The following is a 21,935-nucleotide window of genomic DNA, read 5'->3' as shown; positions in this document are numbered from 1 at the left end:
ATAAAAGTTTCTTGCTATCTTTTTGTTTTTACATAACCTACATTTCCTCAACACATTTTGACATGTTGAACTTCAAAGCACAGTGCAGAAATTTTAAAATATTCTCATGCAAGGAAGCACTGTTAGCTGACTGTAAAGAGAGGTTCAAACTATTTATAAACTGAAAAAATAAGAACCCGTTTTTCTGGCTCACTATATTGGGATGCACTGATACAGTGAGAGAGGACAGAGATCACTATGGAGCTAGCTATTTTAGGTAATCATAAATCAAAAAGACAATTGTACACCTTAGCAGAGCAAATCTTTCTAAAAGCTTTTAGATTTTGGATGGGCTGATATTATGCAGACCAATGGCCTGGGGTGGGTTGGAAAAGGAGGAACAGGGCCCTAGGTTATTTTGTAAGACTTTCATTTCAATCTACTTCTTCCAAAGAGATGAAACCAAAGCACTGGAACTACTTTTCCTTTCCTTTTTTTTTTTTATGGCTAGGCAATGGGGTTAAGTGACAGCTAGTAAGTATTATGCGTCTGAGGCCGGATTTGAACTCAGGTCCTCCTGAATCCAGGGCCGGTGCTCTATTCACTGTGCCACTCAGCTGCCCCTGGGACTACTTTTGCTACCATCCATCTTGCCTTTCCTATGCTCTCCTTCCTCTTATTTCATACAGAAGAAGGAAAGAGAGCTAATAGTCTGGAGAAGAAAGGGAAAGAGGAAGAATGATCAAGATTGTCTCATGAGAAAAAAAGATAAGAATTATCCCAGTCCTTCATCTCCTAACTCATGACTTGAGCTAACGCGATTGCAATTCTACTCTGTGTCACCTGGGGTTGGTCCAGTGGTGGTCCCCAATCATCTAAGTACAGGAAGCATTTCTCAGGTGAGCCCCTCTCTTTAATCCATGTGTCTCTAGAAATATTGAATTAACTGGATAGGATCCCATTGACTCATCACATTTTACAGAATTGAAAACACAATATCCCCAAGTTTTTTTGGAATATCACAATGCATGTGGTGAGACTACCTGTACTTACACAAGAAATTTAACCTGGCCTCTAGAACAAACATAAAAGCCAGCCTGGACCACAGGCCTGCAGCCTGGAAAAAATGAGGCCAGGGAGAAGGGAAATCATTCTATAGCAAAATGAGTTTTAGTTCAAACTTAAACCAAGACCTGCGTTGGCAACAACCTGTATCTCTTTCATCAGTTGTACAAAGTGTACGAGAAATGTGTTGTTGAATCTTTTCATTTGTGTCTGACTCCTTGTGACCCTATTTGGGGTTTTCTTGGCAAAGATACTGGAGTGGTTTGCCATTTCCTTCTTCAGTTCATTTTCCAGATGAAGAAACTAAGGCAAACAGGGTTGAGAGACTTGTCCAGGGTCTGAGGCTAGATTTGAACCCAGGAAGATGAGTCTTCCTGACTGCAGGCCCAGTGTTCTATGCACTATGGGGCCACCTAGCTGCCCTTATGTGAGAGATACAGCTATGGAAAAACTAGAAAGTCTCAGGCTTATAAGGAACATTAAACGCTAATGAGTGAGGAACACCCATACAACACTGGAAACAGATTTTTTTCATCTGAACTATTATTTTTATTTTTTGCTACTGCATGTTTTTCTTGTTTGAATTGGTAACTGTGGCAATAGGAGAAAAATTCAAGTTATCACACGGGGAGGAGAAGGCAGGAGAGTGTCAGTGAGATAAGAGAGGACATGCCCTTGCTCTTCAAATGAGAAAGAAGATTGACTACTTCTTTTATCACTTTCGATTAGGTCAAAACCATTTTTTGCCATGAGAATGCAAGCTTCCTGTGAGTAGGGATTGTTTCATTCCTTATCTTTGTATCCCCGATGCCTACAAACAGTAGGTATTTAATAATTACGTGTTGATTGACTGGCTGATTGATGATAATCAAGCAAAGGTTAGCAAACGTTAAAACTAAAAAGTGATGGAAAATATCATCATTGTATTTCAAGCCTGTATTTCTTTTTAACCACTGAAATATGTCTGATCATTAAACAAGATATGTTTTTAATCTTGGTGATGATTATGCAGAGTGTTGAATACAGTGAAACTTCTGCAGATTAATCTCTGACACAGAAGTTTGGCCAGGAAGAGTCTGATGCCTTTCAGAAATGTCCAGCTGCAAATATGAAAATGTTTACAAATTGACTTGGAGTAAGTTAAACTAGAAGGAAGGAAAAGATCCTTCGACATTAGTCACCAGGTGTATGACAACAAAATTAAATGAACAATTGAGGCAAATAGTTGAATAGTTCCAACCATCTTCTGTCCTCCCTCAAGAGCTTTCACACCCAATGAACACAATTAATGCTAGCCTTTTCTAATGTGGATTAACCAGATGAACTTTTTACTTTGCATACTCAACTCTCTTTTACTCACCTAGAAAAATGTCAGTGCTATTATCCCTGATACTTTCCCTGGGAGATCATAATTTTGATATCCCTGTTACACTCTCACCTACACTCCATTTCACCACTTGGACTTAAGATCATTGTTAATCAACACACTTATTAAACACTTACTACATGCCAGGGGCTAGGTGTCACAGTAGACAGAGTTCATATCTGGCCTCTGACACTTACTAGCTGTATGACCCTGGGCAAGTCACTTAACCCTGTTTGCCTCAGTTTCCTCATCCATAAAATGAGCTGGATAAGGAAATGGCAACTCTCTCTAGTATCCTTGCCAAGAAAACTCCACATGGGGTCACAAAGAATTGAACATGACTGAAATGACTTGACAACAAAAATTTGGGGGCAACAAGGTGCCACAATGAATAGAGAGAGCACTGGTTCTAGAGTCCAGAAGATCTGAGTTCAAATCCAGCCTCAGACACTTACTAGCTGTGCAAACCTGGGAAAGTCACTTAGCCCTATTTGCCTCATTTCCTCACCTATAAAGTGAGGTGGAGAAAGAAATGGCAAACCTCTCCAATATCTTTTTTAAAAAATTTTAAATTAACTTATTTTTAGTTTTCAAAGTTCACTTCCATAAGCTTTTGAGTTTTAAATATTCTCTACCTCCCTTCCCTGCCCTCTCCATAAGATAGCATGCAATCTGATATAGGCTGTACATATACATTCTTATTAAACATATTTTCACATTAGTGATGTGGTAAAGAAGAATTAGAACCAATAAAACAAAAAAATAGAGAGAAAGAGAGAGAGAGAGAGAGAGAGAGAGAGAACGAGTAAATAGTCTGCTTCAATCTGCATTCAAACTCCATAGTTCTTTCTCTGGATGTGGACAGCATTTTCCATCATGAGACTTTTGGAGTTGTCTTCGATCCTAGTATTGCTGAGAAGAGCTAAGTCTATCGACATTAGTCATTGAACAATGTGGCTGGTTACTGTGTACAATGTTCTCCTGGTTCTGCTCACTTCACTCAGTATCAGTCCATACAAGTCTTTCCAGGCTTTTCTGAAGTCAGCTTGTTCATCATTTCTTATAGCACAATAGTATTCCATTACATTCATATACCACAACTTGCTCAGCCATTTCCCAATAGATGGGCATCCCCTCAATTTCCAATCCTCTGCCACCAAAAGAGAGCTACTATAAATATTTTTGTACGTGTGGGACCTTTTCCCATTTTTATGATCTCTTTGGGATACAGCCCTAGAAGTGCTATTGCTGGGTCTCTCCAGTATCTTTGCCCCCCCCCAAAAAAAACCCAAATAAAGCATCAGACATAGCTGGAAAAATGACTGACAACAAAGCAAGATGTGCCAGGCACTGTGCTAAAAGCTGAGGGTAGAAAGAGAGCAAGAAATTCTGATCATAGATTGAGAGGCAGAAGGATCTTAGTGGCTGGGGAGTCCAAATACCTCATTCTACAGATGAGGAAACTGAAGCGAAATCAGGAAGCTAGTTGGTGTTTGAGACAGGATTTGAAGGTAGGTCCTCCTGCCTCGAAGGCCAATGTTCTAAGTCTCTCTGGCTGAAACTGGAAGGGGAAAGATGCCTTTAAAGCCAAAGAAATTACATCCCTCCCTGAGGATAAGTGTGAGCCAGGCTTAAAGAAAGAATTGGCATGTCTGTCAAGCCTGGAGGAAAGGTGATATATTCCACTGCAGAGGGCAGGTCATGAAGGAGGTGACATGGGAGATGGGGCTGGCATGGAAACACTTCACTGTGGTTTCCTATCTAGCCTGAAGTGTGGGTTCCCAGAAAAGCAGATGGACGGATGTTCACATGCAAGTAATAAAACACCTTCGAAGGCCAAGACAAATGATTTTAGGATCATCCACCATATTGTGGATTCTCAAGATAATTGAAGGCAGTGGTGGTGGATTAGTTCAATAGAATGGAAGGGGAAATTTTCAAGTATGTGATTTTTAAATGAAGAAAATTGGAGAATTTTTCCTCAATAAGAACTGTTTGCCTAAGAAAGCTTAACTTCTACTGAGTGGAATGAAGTAAATTCTTAAAAGCCATGGGAAAGAACAAATGTCAACAAACATTAATTAAGCACCTACTATGTGCACTGTGCTAAACACTGGGGCTACAAAGAAAAGCAAGAAAAAAAAACGAGACCTTCTCCTCAAAGAGCTTATTATATTCTATTGGTAACACAATGTGTATTTAATTAGATGTTGTTGATATTTGGTTGTTTCAGTTATGTCCAATTCTTCATGGCTCCATTTGGGGTTTTCTTGACAGAGATACTAGAGTGGTTTGCCATTTCCTTCTCCGGCTCATTTTACAGATGAAGAAACTGAGGCAAACAAGGTGAAGTGACTTGCCCAGGGTCACACAGCTAGTAAGTATCTGAGGTTGGATTTGAACTCAAAAAGATGAGTCCCCTTGAGTCTTGGCCCAGCACTCTATTCACTGAGCCACCTAGCTGCTCCCACTTAATTAGATCCATGTAGTATAAATGGAAGAGCATTGGAAAGGGGACCAAGAAAAGCCTTGTGCAGAAGGTGGACTTTAAGATGAGAAATGAAGGAACCTAGGACTAAGTAACTAAAGACTCTTCATCTTGACCCTAAAATAACTTGCCTCCCTCTACCTGTCTAAACCAGGTTTATTGGTTTCCATAGAAAATCAGTCACTTAAAATAATAATAGTAACAAGAAGCTGATGTCTAAATTAAGATGATGCTACATAATCCCACCGTAAAGAAAAATTCTATTTGGTGCTCAAAAATGAATCTCTTTGATTTAAATTTGTAATGAGTTGAGAGAAAAATCTAAGGAATGGGTGTAATTCTTGTTCACAGATACAATACTTAAGAAAGTTCTATAAAGGGCAGCTAGGTGGCACAGTGGATAGAGCACCGGCCCTGAAGTCAGGAGGACCTGAGTTCAAATCCAGCCTCAGGCCAAATACTTGACCCGTACTAGCTGTGTGACCTTGGGCAAGTCACTTAACCCCAACTGCCTCACTAAAAAAAAAAGGAAAAAAAGTTCTATAAAAATGTCTGTTAGGGACAAATTATGTGTGCAGTTAAAAAAGAAAAAATCACCAATAAAAGTGAGATGATGGAATAGGGCCCAGGCAGTGACAATAACATAAAAACAGAATGTCTAAATATATTTTACCATGAAGTGAACAGTCCTTGTCAGGACTTGTAGACATCATCTCACTCAAAAATCAAAAAAGTTTCTCCATTTTTTATTATGATTTACATCCATTCAAATCAATATTTGTTGAATTGAACTACAAGATAATAAATTTATTCTTCTACAAGAAAGAAAAATTGTTCTCTTCACTTACTTAACCATGATCATTGTCCCGACTGATATTCACTGACAACATAAATTTAAATGTGCCTGAAAACATTGTTCTTTTCCATATTACCTAAAATGTTTAAGTTCAGAAGAGCACTTTCTATGTAGTACAGTCTTGGACTAAGGTTTAAAGGTAATGTTTGCCATTTGGGAGCTTTGCATACAACGAAAAAACCATGACAAAGAAATTGACTGGATCTTGGGCATCCTCTTTAGGCCACGTCTTGGGCTCAAAATCTGCCAGCGGTGACAAGTTGTAGTATGGAATGGAATGGGGAAAGGGACTGGACCTGTGATTTCATTGACCCAGGGAACTCCCAGATAAAGAAACTCCCTTATGGAGGTGTGTATTGGCACCTCCTTGGCAACTTGGAGTCTTAGGGAGCTGTCCAAGGCACTAGAAGATTAAGAAGCTTGCTCAAAGTTCTACAATCAGTATGTGACTGAGGCAAGATTTGAACCCAGATGGTTTCAAAGTCAGCTTATTATCCTCTACACTCAACTTCTCATGCAACTAAAAGGGCCCCATTTGTCATCTGGGAGTAATTGAGTTTGTTTAAAAAAAAAAAAGCATTTCTTGGGACTGTGGAGTAAGGAAGGAGAGAATTTGAATAATGGTCTAAGAATAAGGAAGGGAGAAATTCTCATCTTTTCAACTATAGCAGGATAATATGATCTTGTAATCATATTATTTAAGAGTCAGAAGGGACCTTACAGGCCATCTGCTCCAACCTGTGCATAAATAAACACCCCCAATCCAATGTGCCCAACAGATGGTCATCCAGGCTTAACTTAAAGACCATCACTCCAGCACGTGGCACACTCGGTGCCTGGCACATAGGAAGTACTCAAGGAATGCTTGTTGACTTGAGCAACGAGGATGGAAAAGACCAGTTACTACTTCATCTCCCATGACACTTTGGGGCAACTTTAATTCTTAAGAAGGTTTTCTGGTGATGAAGCCTCAATTTGCCTCTTTACATCTTCTCCCTATTACTTCTAATGATGCTCGAGTGGTAGAATACTGCACTCTCCAATTCACTTATCTGAAAAAGGGGGGAGTCCTCTCATTTTCAAAATCTTATATCTTGCCAAGGGATTCTTCACCTTTTTGTATGTGTTATAGACACCTTAGCCAGTATGTTGAAGCTTATGGACCCCTTCTAAAAATAATGTCTTTAAATGTATAAAACAAAATGCATAGGCTTACAAAGAAAAAAAACTATACTGAAGTACACTGATCAAAATATATACTTCTAAATTCACAGATCCTAGGATAAGAACTATTGTTCTAGAGGTTGCCAGCAGCTACAAACCATCACATGACATCTAGCTGACTTCTGCCAAATGGAACCAATCATTCCCAGAAGACCAGGCCAAGCTTTAACTCATGCCGTGATGAACAAGGAATCCCATGATAACAGTTCTGCCCAGATTCTAAACTCTCAATGCCCCAGGGTTCTGGGAGAACATTCTGATGGTTACCACACGTCCAAGGTTTGTGTGGAGCATCAGTCTGGTCAACGAGTTTGAATGGTCATCATATCTCGTAGGCCCAACCCAGGTCATTAGAGCCACCATGCTTTGTCTTAAACATGCTATCCTAGGCTCTGCAGAGCCCCCTTAGCTTTGTCATTGAAGAAATCAAGAGTAAGCAAGGATGATCTGAAAGAAAGGCTCCCATGTACTCTGCATCACTCGTTTCAAGACCTCTCTGACAGAAGGCTGACGGCATGGTTCGCTTGGACAGCAGCAGTTCCATGACTCGCTGTATTTGCACAACACAGAAGTAGCAAGTACAATGTCTACCTGCAGAGTGACAATGAAGTCACAGTGTGAACAAATTGTTCTTTCTTCAAGTGTGCGGCTCCCGACAGTCTGACTTCAATTGCCCAGGCTGTGAAGAGTAGACTTTTACCATTTTCCTACAAGCACTGGAAAACGGCAACCTACTGTCTCAAGAGGGGCCACTCAGAGTAGGATGTTACGGTCCTTTGGGGGCTCCTATGTCTTGATTTAGTTATCAAATAGTCAAGTGACCCTCATGAACTTTGACCTGCTATTTTGAAACAATAAAGGAGTCTCTGCCTACCAACTTCTATCTCTATCCCAGTACCTCTGGGCAGCTGGAAAAGAAATGTTACCCTAAGCAACCCAGTAAGGTACAGTGGCAAGATCACTTGATTTGAAGTCAGGGAACATGCGTTTGCTGCTGTATGACTTTGGATAATTCACTTCATTTTTAGGAGCCTCCATTTCATCATTTGAAAATAAGTGGACTGAACCAGACAACCTCAAAGACTTCTTCCAGCTCCAGACCTATGGTCAATCCTCTGAACCTCTCACCTTCTAGCTATACATTCTTCTCCTGGTGCCCTTGCCTCCCACTTCCTTCAGATGTTTGCCCCTGCAATCATCTTCTTATCCACTAGTTCTTTCCCCGTTTTCTACAAACATCACCAGGTGTTCCTCATCTTCTAAAACAATCTTCGATTGATCATGACGTGCCTGGAGCTAGCATACTATCACTAGACCAAGACACCTCCAGACATGGCTCTCTTCTTGACAGAGATGACTCCTTGGTGAGTACACATAGACTTTCACATAGCTCTTTTTCTACTTTATTATGCACATAAAAGATCTGGTTTTGTACATTTTTTTATTAAAATCAGAATAAAAATACATTTAAAAAAATTAGGTAAGAAGTCTGTACTTGAGAGGGACAGGAGGAAAAAGAGGAGGAGGAGAGAAAGAGAGAGAAAAAGAGAGATCTTTCTTGATTCCCCCATTTGCTAATGCTGCCTCATCATCCCCATGTCACTGTTTCTTTTGTAATATATCCTGTTAACACTTATCTGTGAATGTAGTGTATCCCCCAAGTAGCATTTTAGCTCATTAAAGATGGGGACCTCCTCATTTTTGGTCTCCTCAGTACCTGGCACAGAGTTGTCACTCAAGAAATGTTTATTGATTGAAAGTCACATAACCCACAATAGCATCCCAACCAATAGCTCTTGCTGTCTAGGGTGAGAGGGCTCCTGTAGTCCAGGATCAGTGAATTGGCAGCTAACATGTGCCAGACACTGTGCTAAGCTCTGGGGATACAAAGAAAAGCAAAAAACCAAGGTCAAGGTTATTGGCGATATCAGCTTAAAGCACCTTCTCCTTCCCTGCCATAAACTACTCACTCTGGTTATTTGTCCTCTGTTTCTTACATTCCTCATTTGTGAATTAGAAGTCATTACATCCTTATACTTTTACTTCTTATACTTTGTGGATTAGAAGTCATTACGCCCTTACACTTCTGTGCACCCTTAGACATTGCACCCATTAAGTAATGACACCAACAATTTAGCTCAGGTAAGAATATTTTTACATGCTAGTTGATTTGAAAAACTTCTAGCTTCTCTTTTATTTCCACTGTGGCAGGTGGCCTTGATAGGCATCAGGAAATTTGTTAGGAGGGTAAATAAAAGGTGTTTTTAGCCGGTGGAAGTAGAGGACCTACATCTAAGTAAACCAGTAAATCTGCATACCAGTCTTGTAACATCGTCCAAAAAAAAATGAAAGAAATTGGGCAGGAGGCATTCTCGATGGAGCCATGCTCGTTAATTTTCTAAACGTTAGCTACTCCTTTAGAAATAAGATTGACTATGTTGCCAGGAATCAATGTCAAGCTCACTAGCCTGTAGTTTGCTACATCCATTCCAGAAAAGACAATCCTTTTTTGAAAATTTGGACTTTTGCACTTCTCTAGTCCTGTGGTACCTCTTCTGAGCTCTGTGATAGTTCAAAATTTACTGGACAATAATAGCTCAGCGATCACATCTGCCAGCGTACCTAGCTCACCCTTCATCTGGGCTGGGTGCTTTGAATTTATTAAGGACTCCCTAATAATTCTGTACTTGTCTTGACTATCAACTCCCTCTTAGCTGCTTTTGTTTTGGCCTTTCCTATGTAATGGTATTTCTCTTTGGAAGAGAAAAGAGAAACGAAAGAATGTTGAGCAGTTCGGCCTTTCCCTCATTGTCAGTTATCCTCATCCCAGGCAGGAGAAACAGTCCCAAGTCTGGAATTGGCTCTAACCCTTAGTGTAAGCCTGAACAGCCTTAACCAGATCTTGTTGGGATTGGTGGAAGGCCTCCTGGGAGACTCCAGGTGCTTTCCCTGCTCTTTCTCCTGCTGCGGCTGAGTCATGGGCTGCCTAGATGGAAGCCTGGCTCTCTTGGCACTGGTGTGGCCTTATGTCTTACTGTAGTCACTAATATCTTGTTGATGAAGCTGTGAGATAGTTTGCCTCTTCTGTGCATCAACTCGAAATTACACAAGAAAAGGAATGAAACTATATACCTTTTCGCCCAGTCACCCCACTAGTGGGCATAAAGTCCAAGGAAGTCAAAGATAGAAATAAAAGGCCAGTAATCTATACCAAAACGGCCATAGCAGTACTCTTTGTGGCAGCGAAAAAGTAGATGCCAGGGGGCAGCTAGGTGGTGACACTTAGCTGTGTGTGACCCTGGGCAAGTCACTTGTCCCCAATTGCCTCACCAAAAAAAAAGACAAAAAGGTAGATGTCCATTGATTAGAGGATGGATGAAAACCTTATATGAGTTGATAGAATTTTTTTTTTTGGTAAGGCAATCGGAGTTAAGGGACTTGCCCAGAGTCACACAGCTAGTAAGTGTTATGTGTCTGAGGCTGGATTTGAACTCAGGTCCTCCTGACTCCAGGGCCAGTGCTCTATCCACTGCACCACCTAGCTGCCCTGAGTTAATAGAATATTAATGTGCAGTAAAAAATAGTGAATATAAGGAATTCAGAAAAACGGGGCAATTGTTCTGAAATGAAGCAACGTTAATAAGCAGAATCAAAAACAATATATACGAATGGTTACAACTATAATATGGATATATATACCTATGCATTCATAGATATACATGTGACATATATACATATATGTTATATAGGCACAAACACAACATATATACACACATGCTTTTTGCATATATATGCATATATACACATACATACATACACACACGCAAATATATAATCATCAAAACTCTGAATAACTGAAAAAGCAATGTGAACAAGAAATAATGATGCATATCTCCTTCAAAGCAGAGGGGTAGGGGAGCACTAGGGCAGAATCTGCATTCATTTTCAGACATGTCTATTATATCAGATATTTTTGCTTGTATTGTTGTTTCTCATAAAAGGGGTATATTCTGGAGGAGAAAGTATTTCTTACTGGTTTGGAGGTTTGTTTTTTTCAGAAATTATTCTGACACATTGAGTACAGATTGAAGCATACTTTTTTTTAGCTTCATTTTTCTTGAGTTATTTTGGCCTGTGTTTTCTTTCACAACATGACTATTCTGGAAATGTTTTGCATGACTAGACATCTATAATCTATATGGAATTGCTTGCCTTTTCAATGGAGGAGGAAAGAGGAAGGGAAAGAAGCTAGAATGCAAAGTTCTAAAAACAAATGTTAAAAACTGCTTTTACATGTAACTAAGGAAAAATAAAATTCTAAATAATTTCTTTTAAAAAAGAAAGCTGATTGTAAAACACCCATTGTGAGAATGTTCACTTTAGATATTGGCGAATGCTACAAATCAGGGCTGGATTTATTGTTTGGTTGATTTTCTGTGCTTAAGAAAGTGATTAATAAAATGTTAATAATACAAAAAAAAAGAAATTATTCTGACACCAGAAAAAATTACTTCAATAAAACATATTATTTAAAAAGCGAATGAATAAATAGATCTGTTTAGTTTAATTGATTAAACAGTCTAAAATATAGATATATATGTATACATATATGTATGTGCATATGTGTACATACATACATTTGTTATTCAGTCATTTTTCAGTCATGTCTGACTCTTCATGACCCCATTTGGGTTTTTTTTTGGCAGAGAAAATAGAGTGGTTTGCTATTTCCTTTTCCAGCTCATTTTACAGATGAGGAACTAAGGCAAACAAGGTTAAGTGACTTGCCCAGGGTCACAGAGCTAGTAAGTGTCTGAGGCCAGATTTGAATTTAGGAAGATGAGTCTTCCTGATTCCAGGCCTGGCACTCTATCCACTGCACCACCTAGCTGCATACGTGTACATGTGTAGTATATCTAACTAGTTGTGTGAGCCTTGGCAAATCAACCTCTGACTGGCTCAGTTTCCTCATCTATAAAATGGGGATAATAACAGCACCTCTTTCTTTCGAGGTTGTTGGCAGGGGAAAATGAATTAATATTTTTAAAATGCTTTACAAACTTTAAAGCACTACATAAATTATTGTTATTATTATTATGACATGTTAATTTTATATTCTGTTCATGACTGCCCACATTATGATCAATGATCTTGGCCATGTGAATTAACCTATCTGTTTCATTTTGTTTCTCTCCTGAAAAGAGATTATAATAGTGGTTTTCTTACTAGGGCATTCTCTGAATTCTCTAGTAATTGTAAGTTATAAGTTAAAAAAATTTATCCTGTGAAATTTCTGAAAGATTTTAAAAGGTCTTTTGTTTTTTTAACAGTACATATGGTGTGATGAGCAAATCACTGGACTAGTGACCAGGAGACCTGGGAGTTAATCCTGAATTTGATACTAACTATGTATGTGGCCAACACCTCTTGGGGTTCAAGTGTCCCTAATGGCAATAAGGGAGCTACCGCTCCAAATGTTCACATGGACTGCTTGTGCCCAACCTGTGGCAGAACATTCCGAGCTCGTACTGGTCTGATCAGGCACAGTTGGACACACTCCATCTTGACCCTGACATAGTGATGTCATTTTGGTCCTCTTCGAGAACAAAGGACAACAGCCAACCAGCCAATGAGAGAGTTAGGTGAGATGAGCCGAAGAGCCCATCTAACTTTCATCTTTGCCAAGTCTTATAATCTGCTGCAGATTTTCCTTAAATACTATGCTGCCTAACTTCATTTAAAATATGACTCAGATTGCAAATAATGGCTAATAATATTCTATTTATACTCCACTTTCTAGGACATACTGTGCCTATGGCAAAAAAAATAAGAAACTTTTGTAAAGATACCTTTACTAGTATACTGTAAAGGGTGTCTCAAAAGGCTTAACTCAAAGGTATTATTAAAGCTCAAAATGGCCCTAAGACTTTGGGGACACCCTGTTGTATGCTTTGCAGTATATCCTACAGACAGAAATAAATCTTAACAAGGATGATACACACACACACACACACACACACACACACACATAGTATATTTAGATATTATATACTATACTATAAATATTATATATACCATATATGTAGTATACTATAAATATCATAAATACACACACATATATAATATACTCTATGTGTGTGTGTGTGTGTGTGTGCACATTTCAAATAATATCTACTGCATTATTTGTTAAAGCAGATCTCAACCTTTAAAATACAAATAGTAGTTAATAGCTACACAGAATTTTCATTTGGTATAGATTTAACTACCAGGTACATATTACAATAAACCATCCTTATCACATCTGAATCTATAGTACTCATGGCTTTTGTGACATTAAGTTGTGAAGATTTTTGTTTATAATTTTTCAAATTGTGTTTTTAAAAATTAGTTACTGATATCCAATCATATTTAATCAGTACATATGATCACAATTGTGTTTTTTCTTTTTGCCCTCATGCTATAAAAATGTGATTGTCCATCTTCAGTCTAGATTGGTAAATAGAATCAAGAAAGATTCTTTGACACACTAGAAAGCCTTGGTTCTCGTCCCATTTTTACTCATAGCTGCTGGTTGACCTTGGGCCAGTCACTTGGTTTATCTATGACTCAGTTTCCTCATTTGTGAAATTACAGGAATAGCATAAGCACAGAATGAGGTACTCTCCATAAAAATAACTTGAGCCCTAAGGCATAAAGGAACTACGTAAACCCATTGTACAAAACCAGGACTGCAGAATGCTCCAACTCTTAAGAAGAGGCTGTTTCCTCATTTTCTTTTACCTTGCCCCACCCCCAACCCCAACCCCAACCCCGACTTGTAATTCAAGGCAGATTCATGGAGCTATTTTTGCCATCACTAGAAGGCTAGAAATGCAGCAGCAGGACAGAAGCAAAGTCAAAAGCAGGCTCCAGCAAAAGAAAGCCGGAATCATGCTGAGTGACTGAGAGGCCATCTGCTCCTGACTGAGCTGGCAGGGCGAGGAAGGCAATCTGGGCTGGCTATTTGTAGACTCCAAAATTACTACACACCTGCATGTTTTCCGTGGCATCCCCCAGCAGTCCACCAAAAGTGATCGCATTGGTGACCGTTGCCAGATAAATGAAGAGGATGGCGGAAAGAGCTTGGATATTTAAAGCATCGTAAAAGTCACTGGCAAAAAATGGTGCTTTCCTCTTTATGTCCTTAATTAGTCCACCACAGAACCTGGGGAGAAAGGAAATGTGATAATGTAAAATAAATTACAATAAAGGGAAGAGAAAATAGAATGATACAGGAGGCAAAAGACTAATGTAAAACCAGCCAGCCTGTCTACAACAGAGGTTCACCATCTCTTTTGTCTGATGGATCCATGAAGTGGAAATCCATGGACTCCTTCTCATACTGTTCTTTAAATAAATAAAATAAAATCCACAGGATTACAAAGGAAATCAATTTTGTTGAAATACAGCAATCAAAAAAAAATTTTAAATATCAAGTTCATGGATCATAGGACAAGAATCCTGGTATATAGGCTCTTGAAATCACTAAAATGCTATTTCTTGACTATCTAAGTGCCAAGTGCTATCAAAATATTTGAACTGGAAAGAAACCTCAGAGATGATATAGTCCTTGTTATAGTTGGTAGAATGGTAGAGCAATAATAAAATTTATAGGTAACTCTCCTCTTTCTTGGGGTCATTAGATTTGACTTATTTTTGCACAGCATAGAAAAAAATCTATTGGTATGAGGGAATGTTTTCCTAACAATAATGAACGAATAGCTTAGATTCAAACAAATTTTGTTTGGAATAAAAAACTGAATCCTAGATCAGAAATATGGAGAGAGAGAAAGGAACAATTTACTACTCCCAGCTCAGCTCATTTTCCAGACTTCTTACCCAGCCCTAGAGAAAACTTATGATGGGGCACTGTTCTGCTCCTTGATTGAGGACTTTCTAGCCAGATCAATATTTCAGGGAGGGCCCCAGCCATGTTTCTTGTCTCATTTCTCTGTCCAGGCCTCTTTTTTCTTCCTTGAGAGTGAGGTTCCCTTCTTCACCCCTCCTCACTTTCTAGCTCCCCATTATATCTTGTCTTCTCCATTACAACATAAGCTCTAAAAATTATCTTTTTTAAATTTATATTTATATTTCCAATACTTGGCATATACTAAGTATTTCATAAATTATTTATCTCTCTATCTATACGTCGACTCATCTATGTCTATTTTTTTTTCTTTCTTCCTTCCTTCTTTTTTTCTTTCTCACTGATTGGCCAATAATAGGTCCCAGCCCAAGCCTCACTTGCTCATTATTTGGGTTTTGATGGTTCAGAGTGAATATGAATAGCAATTGTCTCTCTTCTGGCCATAAACTGAGTGTCTTCCCCTCCCAGACTGATTCTTTTGTGAAGACAAACTAGGCCATCTTTTGCTTTGTTTCTTACCTAGCCTTAATCACTGAATGGGTGTTGCCTCAGATGAACTGAGACCTGGGAAAGACCTTAGCTTAAAAAGGCCAAGATCTCCCACTGCATCCTGGGCCATCGCCAGTCGTCCTGACTTGTGTCTTGCCACTGGACCCCGATGACTCTGGGGAGAGTGAGGCTGTTGACTGCACAGCCCTCCCTCACTTAAATCCAATTCACACACAAATCAAGACATCACCCTCTTGATGTCATTGGCCCTCTTGGAGAATGAAGGACAAATAACCACAGTTGTAAGGAACTGGTAAATAATAGAGATTAAAGATTCATCTTTTTCCAAAAGAAATCTATTTCACTCTCTGTGTCAAGTGAATCTTCATTTCAGAAAAGACCAGCCCAAGGCAAGGTCACCATGGGCCTTGAGACAGAACTAGCTTCCCCACAGAGCCCACCAAACCCTGAGAACTCCTCACTTCACAAACTGATCTTCTGAGGTCAGCTTTTACCCCATAGGAATCCATTCAATTCCTGGAAGGAGTTGGGCAAGAAAGAGAAGCACAAAGCAAACCATTTAAACCTGAAACTCCGATTTCAGGCCAGGTAAGTGACAACAAATTTTAAAACAACTCTTTTTTATAAGCTGTCAGTCACTAAACGTTGATTTAGTGCCTCCCGTATATCAGGCACTTAGCACAGTTGCTAAGTGTTCAAGGTACAAAGAAAAGCAAAACCAGCTCTGCTCCCAGTCTCACAGTCTAAGGGGGGCACACTATGTAAATATCTAAGTATAGACAAGCTCTACACAATGCAGAGGGGAAGTAATCTTGGAGGGAAAGGCATTAGCAGCTAGGAGATGGGGAAAAGCTTCCTACAGAAAGTGGGATGAGCTAAATCTTGAAGGAATCCACACGAAGTGAGAGGCAGAGATGAAGATGGGAACATTCCAAGCGTGGGGCACAGTCAGTGCAAAGACATGAAGTTGGGAGATGGAGAGTCATGTGTGAGCCATGGCAAATGGGCCAGTACAACTGGACTGGAGAGTGCAGAGAGGTGAGAGATGCATACGAAGACTGGAAAGTGCCAACTGTGGGTCTTCATATTTGATCCTAGAGGTAATAGGGAGCTACTAGAGTTTATTGAGTAGGAGGCTTATGTGGTCAGTCCTGTGCTTTAGGAAATTAACTTTGGCAAGTGTGCAGAGAATGGATTGAAATAGGGAGACATTTGAGTCTGGGGCAGTAACTAGGAAGATGAGATGAGAGACTGGTTTAGTAGCTGTGTGAATGGAGAGGTACAGATGTTCACAAGAGATGTTGTGGAGACAGAAATCATAAGATCTGAATGCAACTTTATATGGGAGTAGAAAAGGGTGAAATGGACATATGAAATCTGCTAATCTTGCATTTTTAGGGGCTGGAATATTCTCACATTTGAGCCTCATAAGATCAAGGTAAGTGGGTAGTACAACTAGTATTTTTCCCCACTTGACAGATAAACCAAGGCCTAGAGAGATGAGGTGAAGTGTCTAAAGTCACCCAACCATGGAGAAAAAAGATTGTAATAGCAAACCGCAGCCTGGACTCACAAGGAATGCCGGCTGCATCCACCACTACCTTCCTGTTCTCTGTAGTTCTTCACAATCCGCATGCCCTCCCCCTCCATGTCCTCCATCATGGGGGGTGTCTCCATTCATTTGTACATTCTCTCCACCCGAGTACATGTTCTTCCTGTGTAAGACCAAGAGAGCCCACGGGAAGATTAGCATCATTCAGTCACCTGCTTTGGAGATGTATCACACATTGGCTAAATTAGCGATGTGAGCCTATGGAGAAACTCCTTGGGAAAACAACCCTTATGCCAATGGACTTCTCCCCATGTGGCTAGAACTACTCCTCAGAAGACGCTGTCCTTAACTGGAATTAGCCAGCATCTAGTGGCCAGAATAGTCATACAGCATGTGGAAGGGCAGGTGAACCATTCTAGTCATTTTCAGAAGGTTTCCACGGAATGCCCAACCATCCTGGTGCAGGCCCTCATCATTTTACACCTGGAAAATTGCAATAGCCTACAAGTTGCTCTCCCTGCATCAGATCTCTTACAATTCCAAACTGGTCCTAACTCTGATTCAGACCAATTAAGCAGAAACTGAAAGTTCTCCTTTGAAATGCAAAAACACATACCCCTCCATTTCACCAGTAGAGGAAAGCAAGACACCAATAGGTATAAGTGATTTTCTTGTGAAATAACCTGTGAAGCTCAGTCATTTGGGAACAGAACAAAATAGCGAATCCAGTCCCTGCTCCAGCAGCCCCCCAACTTCCCTGACATAGTAACCTTTTGTCTGATGATGGCAGACTTTTTGGAGGCTCTATCCTGATGGCCGGATCCCACTCTCCTGGGGGAAGGACAATGACTTCATCTAAAAACTCATCAATTCCAGCAATCAGGTCTTGCCTATCCTTGGCTTTGTAGGCGATATCATGGAACACCTGTAGGAAAGAGAAGATTGGTATTGTTTCAGATAAGAAGTAAGCAGTCCATACTATGTCAAGGTAGGGGAGCAGGGCGAGTTGGGGATTCGGTACCCTCGCTTAATGGTGGCCTTGGGACCTCAAAGGCTACACCGGAAAGTAGAGGGACCTAGCAGCTTCTCAGATCATGGAAGGGACCTCACAGGTCATCTGGTGTGACCTTTCCATTTTCCATATTAGGAAATGGAGGCCTATAGAGATGAAGTGACATGCCAAGGTCACCCAAGTAATAAGCAACAAAAGTAGAATTTAAACCAGGTCCTTTGACTACAGACCTAGTTTTCTCTCCACATGTATCTTTTATGTGACTCTGCTTCCATGCTGTCACTACCATCAGAGTGTAAATTCTTTGGGGGCCAGGACTGGTTTTGTCTTTCTTTGTATTCCAAGCCTTTAGCCAAGAGCCGGCACAGAGTCAGGATTTTACAAAAGCTTGTGGATTGGTTGATCGGTCACGGAATTTTCTCATCCAGAGCATTTCCTAAAGGCCATCTACAGATGAGGGAAGGAAGCGCACTCTGTGTCAGGAGCAAGAATCATCCCACGGATGAAAGCATGGACCCCTCAAGGACTGGACTAAAAGTACAATGCGACCCAGCAAACTGCTTGACTTCCTACATGGTCCCATTGGGATTTCCCATTTATTCCTGTCGCTCAGTTGTTCAGCCATATCCAGCTGTCATGACCCTGTAGACCATAGCATGCCAATGCTGTCCATGGGGTTTTCTTGGCAAAGATAGGGTGGAGTGGTTTGTCATTTCAGTGGATTAGGGAAAACAAGGGCTTACATTCTAATGTTAGTGGCATGTAAGTAAAGTCACGTATAAGATACATATGGAAAGAAAACTAGGTCTGTAGTCGAAGGACCTGATTTGCCCAGAGTCACACAGCCAGTAAGTGTCTGAGGTTGGATTTGAATTCAGGTCTTCCTGACTCCAGCGTTCTATCCAGTGCACCATCTAACCACCTCCATTTTCTACTTCCTTCTGCCTAAAGTATTCAACACTGACATTTACAACCCTGTTTACAAACTCCTTCCTTCCTGATATTCTCTCCTAATTGAACAACTTCCAATTATCCCGTCCATGTAAATGACTCCCAAATCAGCTTTGAATTAGCTCTTGCATTCCAGCCTCACAGTTCCTTTTTTTTTTAAAAGGCAATTGGGGTTAAGTGACTTGCCCAGGGTCACACAGCTAGTTAAGTGTCAAGTGTTTGGTCTGAGTCCGGATTTGAACTCAGGTCCTCCTAACTTCAGGGCCGGTGCTCTATCCACTGCACCACCTAGCTGCCCCCCCAGCCTCTCATTTCCAAGGGAGTGATGAACGTGTCTACCTGAAAGTCTAGCTATGGACTATGTCCAGCTCAACATATAAAACTCAAAGGTTAATTCCTCTCCTGTCTCTCAAACCTGACCTTCCTCTCATTTGCTCTGTATCTGTTCTTAGAGATCATCATTATTTTCCCACTTACCCAGGCTTAGAGATTTAAGAGTTATACCTCCCCCCACTCCACCATGGCCAATTAGTTGCCAAGTCATTTCCATGCTAGGACTGGAATGGTCTTTCTACTATCAATGTTCTCTCTCTTTTTTTCCACTCAAAAACTCTTGTTAAGAGCTCACTGCCTATCTTTCTTATCTTGGTATCAGTGTGTTGTTTTCTGAATTCATGAATAAATGCTTCTACAGTAATAAGAGGTTTTAATTGTGTTTTCATAGCCTACAGTTGGCATGGCATAGTCAATAGAGACCTAGACTTGGAATAAGGAAGACATGGGTTCAAATCCTGCCTCTGACACTAAATAGCTATGTGACAGTGGGCTTCTCTCAACCTCAGGCTCAGGTCACTCTCTAGAACTGAATATTAAATTAAATTAAATTACAGATAGACTGAAATCAGTATCAGTAGTGGGAGGTCAGAGCAGCTAAGTGGCACAGTGGATAGAGTGCTGGGTCTGGAGTCAAGAGGACTCATCTTCCCAAGTCTAAATCTGGCCTCAGACACTTACTAGCTGTGTCACCCTGGCCAAGTCACTTAACCCTGTTTGCCTCAGTTTCCCCATCTAGAAAATGAGCCGGGAAGGGAAAGGGCAAACCCCTCGAGTATCTTTGCCAAGAAAACCCCAAATGGGGTCATGAAGAGTCAAACACAAGTGAAACAACTGAACAGAGGCAGGAAGGAGGTTATCGATCTCTGACTTGAGCTGAATTACTCAGGCCATCAAGGAAGACCATACCTTTAACTTCCAGGGATTTGTACTATACCCTTGCTAAAGGATCCAGATGAAAAATGATTTAGGGGAAGTATGCACAAGAATCCTATCCCTGAAATAGAAAGAACTAGACAAACAACCACTAGTGAGTCAGCAGGGAATTCAGGCCGAGCATTGAAAACAAGGCCAAGCCTCAAGTATTACCTCATATTGTTGTCCACAAGAAACAGAACAGAAATAAGCAACACACTGAGACCCATTTTATACTTATTAGGAGTGTCGGAAAGAAGGGAACTTTAACTCATGGGGTCAGGATGGTGTGGTGGAAAGGTGCTGAGGGCAGTCAGGAGACCTGCGTTCAAACCGTAGTTCTCATATTTAGTTGGGCATCTCTAAACAAATCATTTAGCTGTTATTTGCCTCAGTTCCTTTATTCATAAAATGGAGATAAAAATACTTGCACCATCTATCTCACAGGACTGTGTGGAAAATGTTTGGCAAACCTAAAAACCCTGTAGGGTTGTTAACTATTATTATAGCTCTGACATCAGGCCGGATCACAACCAAACATTTCTAAGAGCAGACAGTCCAGCAGGCAGAGAGGGCAGCTAGGTGGTGGTGCAGAGGATAGAGTACTAGGCCTGGAGTCAAGAAGACCTGAGTTCAAATCTGGCCTCAGACACATACTAGCTGTGTGACCCTGGGCAAGTCACTTAACCCCGTTTGCCTCAGTTTCCTCATCTGTCAAATGAGCAGGAAATGGCAAACCACTCTGGAATCTTTGGCAAGAAAACCCCAAAAGGGTTCACAAAGAGTTGGACGGGACCGAAATGACCAAACAACAAGTGGATCGGTCCCATTTATGAAGACCTCCAAAGGAGCAGATTTTAGAACTTCTCTTGGCAACACATTTCTTTATCTGACAACTTCATAGGCAAGAAGTTATTCCTTAGAACCCCCCCCCCAAGTCCTTCCTGCTATATAAATGTCAGTCCTCAGTAGAACAATTTTTGGTTAACCGCAGACCATACAGGACATCTCCAAAGTCTTAGGAGAGGTTTAAGTTGTTAAAGCTGATTGTTTATAAGGCAGGAATACTTAACAATTCACTGACACTCCAGGGAAATGCTGTATTCTTGAAGCCTGGGATTAAGTGACCCCTTCAGCCTTCTCTTCCTCAGACTAACAAATAATAGAGCTAGCAAATAAACAGGAAACCATTAGAAGAGACCAAACCACAAAGTTCTTCAGGACGTCAATATTTCACCTCAGCAGCAAAGTGACTTTCTGCCTTTATATGATGGAAACATTTAGTGAAGATAGAAAGAAACAAAGTTAATGGTAATGATGCCAATCTGTCTCCTCAAGAGAAAAGCAGAACCCAAATGGCAAATGTGTTTCAGTACAGATGGCCATCAGCTGAGGTTTCTGAGGGTCCCTACAGGACATAATGGGATGTCACCCAGGAGAACCTCACACTAGTGAGAAGGAAATGGGCAGGACCCCATGAAGAAATAGGCACGCCAAGCAATCAGCCAGCCGGAAGCCAGGAAACAATGGCTTCTCTCCAGAGTGATCACCACATAGAGACGACACTAGTGTTCTGTGGGGCAATATTATAGAATGATAGAGCATTTGAAGGGGTCTCAGAAATAACCCTCCCATTTTAAAGATGAGGAAACCAAGGCTCAGCTCTTGACTCCACATTGAAGGCTCATTCCACTAATCTCTACTGCCCCTCTCTCTCTCCTTGGGCAATTTGACTATTCACTATGTGACTTTAAAATCAATGAGGTCTCAGTTTCACC

At 40.5% G+C, this 21,935-nt stretch overlaps 1 protein-coding gene across 2 annotated transcripts in view; it reads right to left on the bottom strand.

The window, feature by feature from the left end:
* SLC4A4 (solute carrier family 4 member 4) overlaps positions 1–21,935 on the bottom strand; it is a 398,910-nt gene that overhangs the window by 82,450 nt on the left and 294,525 nt on the right. For both annotated transcript variants that reach the window (XM_020988496.2, XM_020988499.2), the window contains exons 10-12: positions 17,717–17,871; positions 16,996–17,109; positions 14,008–14,182 (exon numbers count right to left, since the gene is read on the bottom strand). In XM_020988496.2, the coding sequence (XP_020844155.1) occupies positions 14,008–14,182; positions 16,996–17,109; positions 17,717–17,871 (444 nt within the window). The remainder of the gene's footprint in view (positions 1–14,007; positions 14,183–16,995; positions 17,110–17,716; positions 17,872–21,935) is intronic.

This window comes from Phascolarctos cinereus, unplaced genomic scaffold (genome assembly GCF_003287225.1).
Source record: "Phascolarctos cinereus isolate Bilbo 61053 unplaced genomic scaffold, phaCin_HiC Scaffold_9;HRSCAF=440, whole genome shotgun sequence".
Taxonomy (NCBI): Eukaryota; Metazoa; Chordata; class Mammalia; order Diprotodontia; family Phascolarctidae; genus Phascolarctos; species Phascolarctos cinereus.
The sequence above is the reverse complement of the archived record's forward strand: the minus strand, read 5'-3'. Positions and strand labels throughout refer to the sequence as shown.